Here is a 19,137-nt window from a genome sequence, read left to right as displayed (position 1 = left end):
TGCCTTCCTCTTGCCAAATCAGGTTCCTACGCCGTGCCTCACTGCAGGCTAATCCAAGTGAGACCAGATCTGTTCTCCAGTCACTTTTGCAACAATTCTGAAATTAGTTTCAGAGCCAGTCAAGTGTAGCCTGCTGGGTTTTTGTCTCCCAACCAATTTAAGTGCGATGGTAGAGGAAGTGATAAAAAAAGGAAAAAAAAAAAAAATGACAGATAGAAAGAAGCCTGTGTATCTTCACAGCCACTGTACAGCAGCCATGGAACACTGTTACTTTCCAAGCCACTGTTCAGTAAAACACTTCTAAAGCCTGAATCCCATAATAGGTGCATGTCAACACTTTCTCTTGCTGGTGCTTTTGGCCAAATGAAGGCAGTAGGGATTTTAGAGGCAACATGGGGGGACTCTCTGTCTCCCAAACACAGGCCTCAGCAGTGTTTCAAGCCATGTCACACTCAGGTACTCATAGTTGTTCTCACTTCTGCACCAACGTTGATAAGCTGTCAGAATCAATAGAGCCCAGGCCCCAATGATGAAAGCTGTCCAATTTTTCCTTTTTTTTCTGTATTTTTCGCTGTCTGCTTCTCCCTCTCCAGTTTTGTAGTTGAACATGAAACAGTTCTATTCTGGTCTTGTTTTTCTCACTCCATGTAGACTTTACCCAGGACCCATGACATCGCTCTTTTCCTTTTCGACATGTGCTCTGAAAGTGCTTTTGTGCGTCTTTGCTTTGATAAACAGACAGACTGTCTCTTAAATACTCCTTTAATGTGCAGCCTTTTGATATGTACCCAAAGCTACAGTAGCTAATTTCACAGACACTCGGAGACTTGTCTGTTGAGACAAGCTCGTCATCATGATCCGCACCTAAATCCCCTTCTATGACCGGGCTCTAATAGAAAGCGTCTGTTTCCGTGCCATCGCTGTTGTTGGATTTCTGATGGAAATGCGTTCTGACACATACACAGGGTAAGCTTTGACGAGGGGAGGCAGTGGACCCAGCACAGCTTCTCCCCGGTGCCTCTGTTCGTGGATGGAGTCTTGGTGGAGGCCGGAGCCGAGAACCAAATAATGACGTAAGTCCAGAAAATCCAAAATTGGACAACTGACACGTTAAAAGGTGTTGTATCTCTGTCCTTTTATGAGCTGTTGTGCACTGAGCGAAAGGTGAATGGTATTTTCCCTATTCTGTTGAGTCCATGAGGTTATTTTTTTACCAGCAGAAAGGCGAGAAGAAGACCTTTAAGGAAGGCATCCATTAAAGCTCTTATTTTTTAGTCTATATTAAACCACATTTCTGAGGGCCACTCAGACCTTTTTGGAAATTATCTCCCCTGACCTGATCACTGAGAAATCACCTATTAATGGGACTGCTTGTCTTACCGATCTATTTTATGATCAGTACTTTGTATTAATCAAAAACTGAAAAAAATACCTGAGACAATGATTTGAAAGAAAGGGACGAAGGGATTATAACATTGTTTGGATTGGGGCCGGTCTGCCCAAGGCACAGGGAGGGCCTCCAGTGGTGAAGGATAACCTAAGATGAACAAACATGGAGATAATTGGATATCTGATTTAAGTATTAGTTTGATGTTCTCATGGATTGATTACCAACTGGGCAGAACCACAACACATGGACTAAAATGCCATTACTCAATCTACACCTCCAACAGTCTGGACTTTCCCAGACTTTCACCTCGTGTTGTCTAGAACGAGATAATCCTAAATAGGATGAGTCTCGTTAGGTGGCTTCAAATTTTAATTGAAAAGTCATGACTAAATGAGCCACAGTCTTCGATGAAAAAAGCATTTGATTAATATTCATGAAGAGTTTAAACTATTATCCAAACTACAGAGTAACATCCTGATTCAATTTTAGCATTTATACTTCATTCTATACATCATTGCTTATGACTCCTGAAAAGATATTTCCTTCTCAGGCTATTTAAAGTGAAGATCTAAAGAGATGAACAAGATGATTAATGCAAGAGGAAAGATACACAGATTCTAATTCATCTTTGTTAATCTTTGTTTTCTTTGCGAAATATTAGATAGTTGGACCTCTTCGGATCTCAGATGATTAGCAAATGAAACAATTTGATACGTTGTTCAGTTTACTGAATCTGCTAACAACTCATTAACATGTGAAACATGTCAAATGACAAGGGGGCCAAACTGTAAGGCTGCTTTTTGCATCAGGAGGCAACAAATAGGTTAGGAACGTAGAGGAGAAAAAGTACAATATTCCTATTTTGATATGTCGACCAATAAAGAAATTTTACTGACCATACGTAAATACTCTTGCTTACAAGAACACTTTAAAACATGTTGGATGACCTGACTGCTTGTTTTTTTTTGCCATACATGACTTCATATTAGCAATTTTGCCATGTTGCCAGATCTCAGCAATTATTTTGAGTAGCCTATTGCTATTTTTGATCAAAACAACACAAGACAGTAGTTTTATAAACCTGAATAATTATTTAACATACAAATGACCTGTGATGCTTAAAATTTGTTTTAGGTATTGCTTATGATTTACAATAATTTTTGCATGTTATCGACGTTTACCATGTGTCTCTGCAGCTTTTTTGGACACTTCAACCAACGTTCTGAATGGCAGCTCATCAAGATAGATTACAAGTCCATCTATAGCAGGAAATGCACAGAGGAAGACTATCAAACCTGGCACCTACATAACCAGGTAAGAAAAATAAAAACATTGTCCGCTGTACACATGCATGTGTTTTTTTTTTGTTTTTTTTACAGTTCAGGCCATACAAATGAATATCACTCACAGTAGTTGTGTTTATTTCGCCAACAGGGTGAGCCATGTGTGATGGGACAAAAACAAATTTACATGAAGCGCAGGCCTGGAAATTACTGCATGCTGGGAAAGGACTACTCCAGAATCCTCTCAGCGGAGTCCTGTATTTGCCGAGCTCATGATTTTGAATGGTAAGATGATGTGTGCCTTTATATAACAGCTCCTTTCTTGGCAATCGAATTGTTGAGAGGGATTATGTCTCTCTCATTGTCTGCTAAAGGAGAGCTTCATTATAGTTAGTTCTCTACCTGATGCCACACATGTAGAAGTGCTCTTCAAAGGAAGTGTTGCATCAGCCATTTTAGAATCGTTATCAACTGTGATGCCGTGGTTGGTACAGTGAACCATGTTTAATGTTGTGCATTCTTTGTATTGAATGAGGGAATATCTCAGTACATACATTACAATACTAATAGGTTACATGTTGAAACATGTGAGGATGGTTTATCATCTTGATTAAATGGGACCAAAGTCGACCTGTTTTGCTAAACCCACTTATTGCATGTCAAGTGTTCCAAAGCACCATACACACAGGTAACATGCTCTCTAGTTCCAGTACCAGTACCAGAGTGACTCAACAGGTCATTTAGATAAACAGGAACTTTGCCAATTTCAACTAGAACCACCAAAATTGGTACATATGTAAATGGACAATGTTAAAGTGCCTGCACTCCACAATTTGGCCGGAAAGAAATCTGCCAGATGACAGATTTGACAGATTGTAGGGCTCCTGAAGTCATTATATGTCATTATTTTTGAAATGTCTGTTAGCAAGCTTTATTCATTATTACTGACATTAGAGGGACAGGAATATGGTTATACTTTGTAGCACATGGCCACTGACCAAGCTGCTATATTAACCAGTTGGGAGTGAGAACGTGTTTGTAAAACAAGGCATTGTTGATCAAATATTAGCCACGATCCTGTTCATTGTCCATTAATTGCCTAAAATGTTTTCAGAAACACATTTTAGTGTACTGTTTAGTAGTAATACCTTATTGTGTTACCGGCTGCATGCCCTAATGTTTCCTTCTTTAGAACGGATTCAGTCCAAAACCAAGCAAAGTGCAACTCACAGTATTTTACCCATTACTGGGAGTGTTTATTGGTCGGGTTTGGAGCAGTGCATTCTGCTTGTTGTACGTCTTATACCTCTTCAGCTGAAGGGAATGCCACAGCCCTTTTTTACTTTTTGCCAATATAAACATATTAAACATCCATACACAAAAAAAACAGGCTCTGACTTCTTAAAAACAGCTACACTTCAGTGGCCATTTCTTATTTTCAGGTGCATCTACCAAGCTTCCATTAAATATTATCTTCAGTCTGTTCAGTCCCCTCAGATATACTCTCTAGGTTGAGTTAACTTGCTTATTTTAGCTACAAACAACTCAATCAGTCACGTCAGCCCTATAACTTCATGAGCTGTATTGCTGTGGTGAAAAAAACAGTACACATATTACAAAAGAACATCGATGCTTTCAGCTTTAACGCTCTACTTTCAGACCACAATGTTCTTATGCTCACTTTTCTTAATGGTTTTCTAATAACCACATTTGTTACCAAACCTGCTGAGTGGATACAGACATATTGTGAAGAAAATTATCTTGATGGATGTGCTCCTGCAGAAATACTGCAGAGGTGTGTTTTTAGCGGAGCAATGAACTGGGTTGCACTGGTACAGCAGCACAGACAAATTACAAACTAAAGATAGTTAGATCTGTTAAAGAAAAAAAGAACCTCAGAGGAAAAAAAGAAAATATGTAAAGTGCGTGATTTAATCCTTAGCTGGGTTGTGTAATCTTGAATTAATTAACGGTGCAACAACTGAAGCATGCAGCCTGGACAAGAGATCAGTTCTATAAAAAACACAACTTCCACTCCTCATAATTATAAGCCCCTTTCTATGCCGTTGTATATACTATGCATGCATCTCATTAATTTGCTCAATGTTCTTTGTTTTTTTCAATGATATGATAAATTTGGGATCGTTGTACCTAATTTGCTGCCTATGTCTGTCTCTGGCGTGTCTGCCTGCAAGCTTGCCACGCTTGTAATTCTGTTGAGATGATGTGGGGGTTGTAAATACTTTCAATTTGTATGCAAATCCTAAATAGTTGTATTTTTTATCTTGTAATGACAGGGGACTGAAAGACAGCAATTCCCACATACAGCAGTTATGTAAATAGTGTTGGTAGAAGGTCAGAGAGTGAGTGCTAATTGGTTCCTATTGAACTACTGTGACATTAGTTTTATTTTCTTTCTGTGCCTGAGTATGATTTATGCCAGTCAATCTTACCGAATTCTAGAACAAGGATTTAACAAATATCAGTGTGGAAAAAAGCTCAAATCCACTAAAATAATTGCGGCGTGAAGAGTCTGATCAGCTGAAATGGTGCTGCGAAAGGTGGACTGAGCCAGGAAACAGTAGCCCCATTCACACTGCCGTTTGGATGCGGGAATCACTCCGGCGCTGATCCGCGTCTGGAGGTAGTATCAGAGGCGCAGTATTGGCAAAATGAAACAGTGTCAGGGTTCTCCCCAGAAATACTGGCAAAACGAAACAGTGTGAATGGATAAGCCAGCTGCTCGTATCGAGGGTGTCAGTCTGACAGTCTGGTAACTACACAGGTCCTTCATTCAACTTAAAGGTCCCATATCATAAAAAACAGGTTTTCTCTGGTCTCTACATATATAAGCTGGTCCTCCCTGAGCCTGCCAACTCCAAGAATGAGGAAAATAAGCGAGTCCTGCATGGTCTCTGCAGCCCACCCACTGGTAACACGGCGCTCCTACAGGCTGTTCAGATTCTGCTCCTTTCGTTACGTAACGAAAGGAGTCATTATCATAGGCCGACCTCCTCTGCGAGGTGATAGGAGATATCAGAGAGGGGGGCGTTCATCCCCGAGATGAAGTTTGGTGTGTCCAGCGGAGAGACAGCAGTGTTTCGCAACGTTGTCGCTCAGAGCTAGACACGCAATTGCTCTGTTGTTGGTTGTATAAATCAACATGTGCCTATATTCCGTCCCAGCTACAGAACAACAGTAGATCAGTGGTTGTGTTTCATTTTTAATGACAACATGCTGGCTGCGGTTCATGTTAGCTTGTATGTGTGTGCTAACCACTTACATCGGACTGCTTCAGTAACTAGGGTCAGTACAAAGCTGGCTTTGCCTCGACACTGACCCTCGTTAAAAGATCAGTCTCAACCATACCGGACCCAGCAACTGAACCCGAGCCACCGATAAGTGTCGCCGCGGTTTGATAGTAACGTTAGTTGCCGATGAGTATGATGAAGTCAGCTGGAAATTGGCTAACTAGTTAGCTCCACTTCGGTCCGCTATGCAATGGCATTTGAAGCGAGTTTAATGTTAATAATATTATGAGGGAGCTTGGTTGTCACAGCAGAAATTCTGGAAACATGTGCAGACTGGAGACAGAGACGATGCGAACAGTGTATAATAGTTTGGAGATTGTGTTGGAGAAAAACACAGCTTTCACTAGCTGTTAGCCATTAGCTACATGGTAATGTTAGTAACTGTAACAACACATGCAAACAAACTAACATTATTTAGACACACTAACCATTCTGAAACGTCCTGCTGCAGCCACAGAGTCTGCACTACTTCAGGAGCCTCTCCTTCTGGGTCAAACTGGTTCGGTTGAACGAAAAAATCTCTGCGAGCCATAGTGTTACATCCACCGTAAACATTAGCGCATGCTACCGTTAGCATAAGGGGCTTCCTCTCTCTGAGAGGAGGCAAGGCTCCCCAAGTAGGCGTTGACAGACGGAGCTCATTAGCATTTAAAGGTGCAGGCACAGAAACAGAGTGCTGTGAACAGACCTCAGCAGAGCAACTTTTAGACAGCTGGAGTTCAGGACCATGGATGTGTTTGGGGCAATACATATCGAATACAGAGTTGTTGGACCTCTGACAGCTGTGTGAAATTGATGAAAAACAGTATAATATGGGACATTAATAAAGAGAAATGTCCCACAAAGCAACATTATATGACCAAACAACAGTAAGGTAGTAACTGTAAGTGTCTTTGGCAACTTATATGAGGAAACAAATAATGTGGCTTCCCTGGGTAGATTAATGTATTGAGCGATACAAGTGCCAATATGTATTTTATTTTAATTACTAAGACCGGGCACAGAATTAGCACCAGCCACAAGTGAAATTCTGGTAAAATATGCATGTGTTTGGAAGATTTGCTACACCCAGCAGCAAAAAGAAACTTCAAAACAATGGTAATTTATTGGGTGGCTGATAACTGTGGACATCCTGTAGACATTTGGTTGGTGGTCAAAATAGTAGAAGACTAAGAGTGGTGTCAATTTCCTCATCAAACTCACAGTAAGAAAGCGAATAAGCTTGTTTCCCAAAATGCTGACGTGTACTGTAGCAAAACTTCCCACGTGGTATAATGTTAGGCAGGGGTACAAAACAATGATTTTAACACAAAGCTGCTGGTGTTGTTTGAGTGGATTTCTTCTAATGATTAAAGGTTTCCTGAACACTTAAACAGTAACAACTAAAGATAACTGCAAGGTTGTACCTTGATCCTTTTCTGTTTGCACACATATCTTGAGCACCTTTGTATTTACTCTCACTCTCAAGATATGCTTTCAGCTCTTTTGGCCTAAAATACATTGTTCAAACCTTCTGCAACCAATCTGCTTTGACAGCTTGTTAATGAATTGTTCACGGTGTGTAATCACAGAATAATACTGGACTAGTCAGTTACTGGCTTGTTAGTTTTGTTTATTGGTTCTGGCTGGTGATTAATTGATAAATCAATGTCATGACTGTTATTAGAATAGGCACTTGTTTACCTTGTTTTGTTAAATGTAAATCATGTTGTGATTGGAGACGCCAGCGGGCAAGTGAGAGTTAGTCATCCTTGTGTATGGTAACAAAAACCCTTCAAAGTGTTTCCGCACACTGCTTCACACTGTCTTGGCACATTTGTCACCAGTGGCCTTAATCAATACATAATAATGATGTGTCTCTGTGCCAGACAGGCCTCTGGTCACCGGTAATAATGATATAGATAAGTCAGGGATGTGTAACACGCTGTATAACAGTATGTTCCTTTTCACATGCTGATATTGATCAGGTGCCATGCGGATGTGCTTTGTTGTCCCACAGTGATTATGGATATGAGCGGCGTGGTGACGGGAACTGCCGGCCTGCCTTCTGGTTCAATCCCTCCACTGTCTCCAGAAGCTGCAGCCAGGGTCAAAACTACCTCAACAGCACCGGGTGAGGACTGTGTGATTGACAAAGAATTCATATCTATACTCTATGATGTTATATACATTCATGTGCACTGTATGTGTATGTTTTGGAGGCTTTCTCTTGGATGCTAAAGCAGGGGTTTAAACCAGATACCAATAATGGATTTTTTTGTATAACATGTCGACTTGAGCAGTGCTAACACGGGTCTGTGTATCATTCATATATCTGATATTTAATTGAGAATCCAAAAATCAGAAAATGTAATATTGATTCTTTATTTCATCATGTTTTTTTATGAATGTGACACTAAAAACACAAATACTGCTTTGTTTTTCGTACTTTTGATTTTATTCAGATCAAAATATACGCCATTGGCCAAATTTGATTTTGATATTTGATTTGATTAATTTGTGTGCCCTGAAAGATATTTATGAACATTATTTATTATGACTTTATTTACTCACACAGTAGGTCTGGCTCATAAACAGCTATTTTACAGCTATAGCTTTGTGGATAAGCACACTGATCTCTGAGGCCCTTCTCCCTGTCTTCTGCTGCTCCTCTCGGGGTCACTCATCATTGAGAGCCGGTTTTCGCTGCATCTGTAGTGTCTCCAGGCTCGTAAGGTAGAGCGGACGGCCCTGATGGTGGAGCAGTGGCAGGGCAACCCACCCTGCCATGCAGCCTGTCTGCATGGCTGGGTGGGTTGAATCGCGTGAAATACAAAAGCATGACCCATTAACACCAGACAACTTTTGTAATCTGAGCAAGAGTTTTTTTGTATCATATTCATAAAGATAATGAAACAATTATTTTTTTTCATTTTCTGATTTTGGATTCTCAATTGATTATGAAATTAACACATGATACATATGCATATATACCACGCGTACCCACAAAGATGTTTGCAGTCAGTGGGGTTGATTAGACCCACTCAGCTTAAAGTTGAGCAAAGTTTATACTTAAATTAACTTGAGATAACCAAAACCAATGTACTATGGAGTCATGAAGTTTTAACTTGTCCAACAAAGCTAACAGAAGAGTGAAAATATGTGAATCAAAGCGAGTCTTAGAAAAGTTTTCTCATGAAACATGAGTGGAAATATCAGTGGAACATTGGTGTTAAGGATCATTCAATAGTTTCTAAAATCAGTAGTTCAAATGAGCTTTCTATAAGCCAGCCTCATTAAAATGCTGCTTACATTTCAAGGAACCAACAATATTGTGAGGAAAAGAATAGTGGCCACTTTGGCCAAAAGTGTTGACTGTGGGATCATTTATCTGGGACCATTTAGTTTTCATTTCCCCAAATTCTCTTGACAATGCCCTAAAGACAATGTCATGTGTATCTGTACTATGCTGACAATGGCACTGTTAAGACGAGATCCATAAAGTCAGCAAATTGCATTATTGTGGATACCACTGATACTAACCTACTTTGCCTGTGATTGACTTACCCTTATATTTTTACCCTAACCTTAATGAATCATACTCCTTATGCCCAACTTAGTAAACCAAGAAGAGTGTGTTGATTTTTATTTAAAAAGTTACATAGAATCTGGCACGCAGGTGGTCGAGTGGTTACAGCGCATGCCACATACGTAGCTGACCTCGGTTCGATTCCAGCCGGAGGTCCTTTGCTACATGTCACATCCCCCTCTCTCTCCCATATTTCCTATCTCTTTGTTGCTTAATAAAGGTGTCTATGCCATAACAAATCTTAAAAAAAAAAAAACACTGTTTAAGTGATATTTAGTTATTTAGTTTAGAAATTATTTAAACAGTTAGTTGCTTAAGCTTTTTCACAATCATTGTCGATCAACTAGGGACCACCAATACCTTGTGATGAGTATAAACCATTTCACTTGCCAATTAATCAGGCCGTCCCTATCAGTATCCAGGTCTACAACCAAATCCCTGAAGTTAAAATTACTGTCACTACAGAACACCATGCTGTTTTACTGTAGTTACTCTCTTATTCTAATAGGATTTTTCTTTCTTGTGTCAGCAGGATGTGTTTTCTGTGTTAGTTTTGAGGCTCCCTGGGGGACAGACACCTTAAAAAGCTTAATCACAGTGGGAGTGCTTTATTCACCACTGCTGTGATTAAGCTTTGCAAGGTGTCTCAGCCTCCGACACAGTTTGTGTTGTCAGATGTCATCTAGTCTGTTTTTGCAATCGGGAAGCACAACAGATGTACTGCCACACCATTCTGCTGAGTGTAAACCACACGCTCATGTTACATCTAGGGTTTCATTCAAAAACTAAAGCGACGCTGGACTTTTTCAGATTGAACTACAAAAGAACAAAACATGATGAAGTTAAAGAAACACTTTGAATTTCATTTTTACAAAGGTACCGTAAAGTGGTGTTGAACAACTGCACTAAAGGAGTTAAGGAAATGTACACAGCCAGAAAGCAGCAGTGCCCCAAAAGGCCTCCTAAAGGACTCTTGCTGACCACCAAGGATGGCAAACTCACTGCCAATCTGGGCAGCAACATGACCTTCCTGGTGCATCTGGATGAGGTAAGAACACAACTAATGTTGGATCCATCAGTAGTCTAGCTAAATACCTGTTTCACTCAGGCAATAATTTAGTCTGTTGGCTTTTGATTAAAGCTTCATTAATTGATTTTGGGCCACCAGAGGGAAGAAGAAACCATTTACTGACACATAGCAATGGTGCATAAGTTATGTTGGCTACTGAGGTATCTTCAATGTCCTACTGTTACACCCAGGAGAGAAAATAATATCTATCTGGAAAAATGTTTTGTACAATGTTCACTCTCATTTTAGCTCTATTTTGATCTGCACCAACTCCTGAGGGAAATGTCTGTCTGTTAAATACCCCAAATACACTGTGCTCACCACATGGTTGCTTTTTTTGTCTGATTACTGTTTGACACAGAGAAGTTAGCATAGAGTTGATTTAATGACACTATTTGTGCTGAAGATAGCTACATCTGGAAATGAAATTGATGAGAGTGGTAAGAGTGAACCAAGTCATTTAAAGGTTTTGGCCTGTATAAGTGAATGAGGTGAAAGAAGGTCTATTGTTCCAGTAATAGTTCTCTGTGGGTTCATCCCTTTGATTTTTTGCATTGATAATATCAACACATTTATAAATGCACCTCTTTTTAAATGTATGTATTTGTGCAAAAGGGGAAATGTTAAGTCTATTCAGCACAGTGGTGCAGTGGTTAGCAATATTGGCTCAGCAATGGGTGTTTTCACATCCTGCTGGTGAAGGACCTGTCTGTGTGGAGTTTACATGTTCTCCCCATTCATTCTGATTTAGTACACTGCATGATACTTTGTATGATATATGATCAAGTAAAGATTATTGTTCTTATTCATATTCAGTCAGGTAGACATTAGTACTTTTTTGGGTCGCATCTTATCTAGAGGGACAATTTTTTCATTCTCTCTTGAGAATTTGTATGTCTCGAAAAGTCAGCATCATATGCAGTGTTGGGGTAATAAGCTACAAAATAAGGCATGACAGTATTACATTACAATTACTATTTCTAGCAATGCATTAACGCCTGAAATTACAGTTAAATCATTTTTTTTTTTTTTTTAACTATCGCTAGTGCACCACAAAAACCAATTATCACCTGAGCATGAATGCAGAAATTACTACAGAGTCAGACTCTATCTATTTTAAGTGGTATACTCCTGTTACCTTGGGTTTATCATAGGAAAGGGTGAAAATGTCATAGTCAAGTGCAATCTATATATTGAGAAGCAGAGGGAATTATTTACAGCAAGGAATAGAACAAGTTTTACGGTATTCATAAATGATCAGACTTCGATCCTTTGTCTGCTGTCCCATCTCTGTGTCCAGGCTATTTGACTGTGTGAAGGAGCCAGGGGTGCTCTGTATGAGAGCTGTCATTGAGCTACGCATCGCCCCCCACTGGATTTGTAATGAGCTGCAATAAACTTGAGCTTCTGAGCTTTGATTACCTGCTATGAAACAATATCAACCTCAGTTAGTGTAAGTAGTGTAATCAGTTACAAATTATTCTGCACAGACAGTATTATTGTAATATAACATATACTTCCAAATTTCCCAAAATGAAAGGAATTAGTAATATATAATCCAATACAATTTGGAAGTAACTTTCCAACACTGATCATATGTGGGGTCCCCCAGGGCTCAGTACTAGATCCTCTGTTTCATGTTGGCTCAAGTTCACATAAATCAGAAACACAGAAAGTGATATCGTTATCCCACTGATTACACTTGATTATCCTTGTCCCCTGCGTCCATAAACCCTGGTAAATCACTGGTTGAATGCATCGCAAATAGAATCAATTAGATGTCCCCAATGTCCCGCCTAAGCAAAAACAAACATCAAAATGATTGCCAAATGTGTGAGTTTTTTCATTCTGTTAAAAGCATAAAATATTTATTATAGTAAGTATAAGTACACATGAAACAAAAGTCAGTGTGTCTGTTACTGCACAGCAATAAATGACACCAAAGGTCTCTTAAGGTGTTTAATGGTGTCTATAAAACCTTGTAAGATTTAGTTTACAGAGCCCTGAAGCACAAATGCTAAAGTTTGAGTGAGTCTGCTTGTTCCTTGGAAAGATTCTTTTCTAAAAACTCTCTGAAGTTTAATAGAGTAAAATAGCTCCATATCACCCACGCAATGCAAAAGTTCTGAGCCAGAGGCAGAAGTAAAGACCTCACCGGAGACCCTGTTAGTCAGTGAGAGGCTCTGTGTTCAGAGCCAGGCACGCCAGGCTACCTCGTCACTAGGAAACTGCCTCACATGTTAGTCAGACAAAATATAGTCTGTCGATAATAGCTGCCGGCTTTTGGGCATTAACTACAGGAGTGTTTTCCTGCCACTGCAACAGCTCAAGGTAAATGTGTGTCTCCCAGGTCTTTTCCAGGCCCAGTTGTCATATTACTGTGTGATAAGATGAAAAATCGAGGTCTGTGTTTTTCATTATGTGCGATTGTCTGATGGAAGGGGGGGGCAGAGGAAGGGAGGAGGGGTAAAGAATCCTTGTGGCATCAGCTCTATTTGAGGAAATTCTCAAGATGAATTCACAGTTTCATTTATATTCATGAAGCCGGCAATGGCTGTATTTCTCCGGGAGAGCAAATGCCCTTTAATATTTAATGGATAGAGGACTCACATTCACATTTAAAGATAAGGGAAAAAAATCTAAAAATAGATGGACACTTGTTTTGGGATGATATGCATGACCTCATAGTTCATTTTCCTGATCAGAACTGGTTTCGTGTTTGTTTTGAAATCCGTTATGCAACACTTCAATTACATCTACATCTGGGCCTGGTAAAAACAACTAACTTTCCAGTTACTGTTTGGTAGAGAAGGGATTGGCTTGTGCCTAAATGACACCAAGCAAATCTCAAACACGTCATGAAGAATTGAAAGAGAGGAGACATGGGGAATTTGAGACACTTTGATATTCACTTTAATTTCTGTCTGCCACTTAAAATGGTTCGTGTTTAGATCATACGGTGTATATCAGTTTGGTGGTAGAAGGAGAATTCATATAGGAATATTGCACTGAGAGGTTTTTAATGCAGAGGCTGAATATTTAGTCCATCTTGTTTAAATGGAATGTCCAAAATGCATGAGTTCATCTTTGCTCAAAATACACATTATCGCAAAACGTAAGCGCAAATAACTGCATGAGGACATCATACAATGGTATGTCAACAAACTGACTGCAAGGAATGCTTCCTTGCTGTACTTGCTGCATGTTGAAATTCAGCTGTAACTACCACTAGACTCTCCCAGGAGGCTAGGAAAAACTGGCACTTGAGTCCGGCACTGCATCCAAATGCACATATGCAGCCCAAAAAAGCTGAAAACCATTGTATGGATCATTTAATACCACATATTGAAGAAAAAAAACATCAACAAATTGCCAAGGCCTTTTGGCAACTTGTATTGCCCTTTAGGAATGTGATGTTTTTATGACAACCTGAGAGTTTACATTCTACAGTAACATATAAATAATGTATTTTTAGTTTTAATATGCTGATATTCAGATTTACAAGTATTTATATATATATATATATATATATATATATATATATATATATATATATATATATATATATATATACATATATATATATATATATATATATATATATATACAAGTGAGCTTTAGATTTGCTGGTAGGTGGGTTGTCTTTACATTTTTAGAAAGCTAGACTATCTGTTCCCTATGTTTTCAACCTTTTATCAAAACCACTAATAAGTGAAATAATAACAGTGATCATGGTGTAGCAATGCAATGTTCCAATAGGAAACTTTGATCCTGGCAATCACGTGGATGCCACTCAACATGAATCACCTGTCTAAACGCCGTTGAGCAAAAGAACATCCCTTACGTCATCTTAGACTGGACAGCTTCTGTTGATCTGACTTGTCCAAGACATCCCACGAATGCTCGATCGGATTGGGAGCTGGAATTTGGGGACCAGGCCGATGTCTCAAGCTCTTTGTCATGTCCTTGGGCCATTTCTGAGCAGTTTTTTTGCATGCTTGCAGGCCACATTCACATGCTGGGGGAGCGCTGCCATCGGGGAGTGAACAATGTACTTGTACAAATATCCCCATTGATATTTACTCGGTCAAAGTGAACTGTAACATATATAGCTTTTCAGATGAATACAGTAATAATGTACATTCTTTGTACTTTATATTCGTAGCAACAATGATAGATGACATAACTAATTAATTTGGCACTATCAATGACACAGACCAGAAATAGAGCACCATTTTTTGTTTGGGGAGAAAAAAATTGACTTGTGACCTCAGTATTTCTGAAAAGTTCTGGCTAAGGCCCTGCATTTTGCCAAAACAAAGCCTTGAAAACCATCACGCTGCGTGTAGATCCCATGTTGTTTCATTTTCAAATCAACAAGTGCGTCTGATTGAAACAGAAGGTGACACAGAGTGAGCACTGACTTCCTGCCTGTGGATAAACTGGCTTCCCTCTTGCTTCAGTGTAGTCATTAATCAGATTTGGCTTCACTTTTGCTGGCAATGCTCAAACAACTAAAGCACTGCCAGCTCTGAGCTCGAGTTGGAGACACTGGTGAGAGCATGCTTCGTTTTTGTACTTTCGTCAGAGAGGCACAATTACTAAAAAATTCAGGAGATCTTTCAGCCGTTATTTTAAGGTTTTATTACAGCTTTTTAATTGTGCCCTTAAGGTGTTGAAACTTGAAAACATGCACATATAACTTTTCAATTATTTTTGTCTTAAAATGTTCAGATTGATATAGATGTGTTGTTCCCTGTCTGTGGACACACATAGCATCCCGACTTTTAATTCTCACCAAATGGGTTACGGGTTCAAAAGACGTAGCCGGCTGTTCCTTCTTGGTTAATATAGAGTCCCTCTGATCTTCCTGACAATTGTTTTGTCAGTCTGAATTTTTATCAGCCACTTCTCTGTTTCACACTCTCGTCACATTTGGGAGAAAATGTTCTACAGATGTTCTTGCTCATGTTATCTTTTTTGCGAAAATGTATTTCTGCCCCAGTGGGAGAGCTAGATGGAATCTCCTGCCGAGATCGAACATGACAGACACAACTACTGAGGATTCCTATCCAAAATATGCACTGCAGCATTCATTTTCTAACACAGTACAGCCACGTTTTTAGATGTTTGGCTATCAGCAAAAATTAGTTGATGGGATAACCATAAAGAGTAAACATTTCCATCACTTCCTTTAAGTAATCATTCTTGTTACATGAATAAACTTAACAGAGTAGTCAGAAAACAGAAAGTTAGAAATCTGGTAGGATTCAAACCCGATGCCATGCCAACATTATATCCTGGGGGGATTGAATCTATTTTGTTTAAATTTTAGATATGAGCGATTACTAACTACATTGCACGTGTTCTATCTCGCACTGTTTCGGAGCCGGGGCCCTGATAATCCTTCAGATTTCAAGTGTGTCCTCTTACTGGTCGGTGCTGAGGTCCCAATAATTCCTTCAGTTTCAATAGGGTCTTTGCATCAGTTGGTGCTCAGGCCCTTATACATTGAAATAGCAGAGGGAAACGAAAAAGTTATTTGCTTTTCTTGGACACATCAACTTTTTCTGTCTTTTTTCGTGTCATGCAGAAAAAGTATCCCTCATGAGTTGACAAGACACCAAAGGTACAGTTGCAGCAAACATTTTAGTTCAATTAACTTCATTACAAAGCAGCTCAGCCTTAAACTAAATATTCTGCCTTCTCCCCGAAACCTCAATGAAAGGTTCCCTTACCCAGGCACAGCAGTTTCTCATGATCATCCAGCCAAAAGTAAATCAGCATAAATGAAGGACATCTTTGCAAAAGAACATCCCTTACTTCCTCTTAGACGGGAGAGCGTAACAAAAAATTAACCTCATTCTCAATTTCACATGGATCATGGAACTGAATTTGCCAGTTTCTGGGGCTTATGGTAATATTGCTGCACATAGGGATCTGTATCTTTTTTTTTTTAAATTATATTTCGCAGAAGGTTCTACACTGTAACAATTCTTTCTGCGACGATAACTCTGTAATTTTGCCCATGCCATATCAACAATATATCAACACACCATTTGTCTCTGTACATGAGACACAGAAAACAAAATGATGACCATGATGATCATGTACATTCACATTCACATCACATGTTGTCATTTGATTTATTGTTAATATAAAAATATATATTCAAGCAGCCTTAAACAAAGGCATTTTACACAGGATGATTTACCTTGATTTCATACATATTGTTAGAATAGATTTTTTCTTTTCCACACCTGTTTTGCCTCTCACACGATCTATCATTAAAAGCTGTTGATCATAAGAAAAGTACACTGTTTCTTATTTTACGGTTAACAAATGTAACAGGGTATAGATTAAACCAAACTGCCAACCGACAACACAGACTCTGCTCTGTCTGCTGGGGAAATTACTTTCCAGAATTATTCACAGCAGCAGAGCCTTTTGCTGTCACCCTTCACGTTGACAGTGTGGTTTCAGGTTTGACACGTACCTGAACAAATGCTGGACCTGTGTCTCCAAACCCTTGTCACTCCATACAACAGTGCTTTCATTGCCAACCGGCACTGATGTCCCAGCCTCAAGGCTCCAGCCATGATGTGTTTGGCTCTGTTCAGCCCTGGGATATACACGCACACAAAGAGTGACATTTAGAGAGACGGGCCAGCATCAGTCTCATGCAGATTAGTGAATCCCATTGTGGCTGATATAGAGAGCAAGCATGAACACAGAATGGACAGCGGACACAGAGAAGAGCTGAGTGACACCGGCGCCACCAAGCCTGCGTGTTGTTTGTAGGCCAGCTCATTACAGCTCTTAACAATGCCCGCACTGTCAAACCCTGTTCTTAGCTGTTCTCTATTCTCTCCAGACACTTTTCCGAGATATCATTTTTCAGGCAAAGTGACATGAGGTATCCCCAGACGTCTTGACCAAACCTCCTGTGTTTTCACGCACCGAAGCGCACACAAAGAAGGGACTCAGGTAGCGAGGGATGGAAAGAGCAAAAGAACAGGAAAAACACCAACAATTGGAGTATTTATTTGGTTTCATTGTGCATTTTGGTGAAGCTCGCATGCTAATGTAGTGTTACAAATGACGATCCCAGCAGCATTGCGCTACAATGTGCCAAGGGGAGCCGGGGAGTTTGCCTTCGCAGGCCTGGGGGGGATGAGAGCAGATTGGGTCGCTGTGGCAGCTGGAGCAACCAACACTCGCGCTGTGTGCTGATCCTCGGATAGAGCCAGATGTGATTCCCAGAGGAGACTGTGCAGGAAGCTGAAAACTCACACACCATGCAAAGGCAAACATGGTGGGATGGTGTGCAAATACACAGACGCATACCTACAATCCTCTATCCTCCTCTTTCCAACACGCAAATACAGCAATCCAACACCTGACATCATTGATGACATTAAGTAATGAAATAACGTTGTCAATAACAATTTCACGCCAGAAAATACTAACTGACAATAATCTACATCATTAACACCAAACCTGCGATAATTAGTTCATTCACAAGTTAATTTCTAAACGAATCAGCTGTTTGCAAGGACTCCTTGAAAAAAGTTTCACGATTTCTAACTGATTTATTCAACTGTTTGTTTTGGATGAGTATTTGTCGCAAGTTTGAGCAAAAAAGCATGACTTGGTGTTTTGTTAAAGTCAGACAAAACGGACAAAACCAGCAATTGTACTTCCACATAAGACACATTAGTGTGTTTTGTCCGAAAGAGAAGTCATTGAAAGAAAAACTGTAATTGTCTAACCATGTTAAGGATTATAATCATATACTGTAACCATAAACTTTGATGAAAGTGAACCTGCATTTGCAAAGAGCAAACACATCAGCAACACACATGAGGAAGAGGAATCGACTATAAAACTACATTTTATTAACTTCTTACATGTTACGGAGCTGAATGTTGTGTTAACTGTGTATAGATGCGGCAGGCTATGTGCAGCTTACTTCGGACATAGTTTTTAAGTTGTGTTTTTCAACCTTGAAATTTCACAACCAAATTCATCATGAGTTAGAACTGAGTGATCCAGTGTTGCCTGTTCAACCCTCAGGCCTTTTTCATGCTGCCACACAGCACCTCCCCTGCTCCAGTTATTTCCATCAGGGAAGGGCACTAGAGTGGAAGCGGTTTAACACTGCAGCAGTAGGACTAAGTAGCGGTTGCCCCCCCTCTTGAACAGGTAGAGATTTTGATCTGCAGCTCAGAGTTCATTGTGCTGAACTTCTGGCGGTAGTCGTCTGGTGTTGGTTGATCTAATGAAGGGGGGCGGGCATCGCAGCAATAGCAGTCATCGTGGGCCAAAGGGCAAACATCAACGCGCTGACAATGTTGGAGTCCGAGTACCTGGAGCTGTACCACACAGCACTAGCTACATAAATTCACATACAAACTCAAATGCATTTTGACTTTATCAGTTACATCTCCCAGGACTGACATTTTATTAAAAAAACAAAAAACAAAACATTATGATTGAACATTAAATTGTGTAGT

The 19,137-nt window shown here is 39.8% G+C and overlaps 1 protein-coding gene across 1 annotated transcript in view; it reads left to right on the top strand.

Moving 5' to 3' along the window:
* sorcs3a (sortilin related VPS10 domain containing receptor 3a) overlaps positions 1–19,137 on the top strand; it is a 265,841-nt gene that overhangs the window by 211,746 nt on the left and 34,958 nt on the right. The window contains exons 14-18 of the mRNA XM_030429062.1: positions 966–1,073; positions 2,587–2,704; positions 2,825–2,958; positions 7,984–8,097; positions 10,429–10,600. Coding sequence (XP_030284922.1) covers positions 966–1,073; positions 2,587–2,704; positions 2,825–2,958; positions 7,984–8,097; positions 10,429–10,600 — 646 coding nt within the window. The remainder of the gene's footprint in view (positions 1–965; positions 1,074–2,586; positions 2,705–2,824; positions 2,959–7,983; positions 8,098–10,428; positions 10,601–19,137) is intronic.

This window comes from Sparus aurata, chromosome 1 (assembly GCF_900880675.1).
Source record: "Sparus aurata chromosome 1, fSpaAur1.1, whole genome shotgun sequence".
Lineage (NCBI taxonomy): Eukaryota > Metazoa > Chordata > Actinopteri > Spariformes > Sparidae > Sparus > Sparus aurata.
Note: the sequence above shows the minus strand (reverse complement) of the source record. Positions and strands in the feature narration are given on the sequence as shown.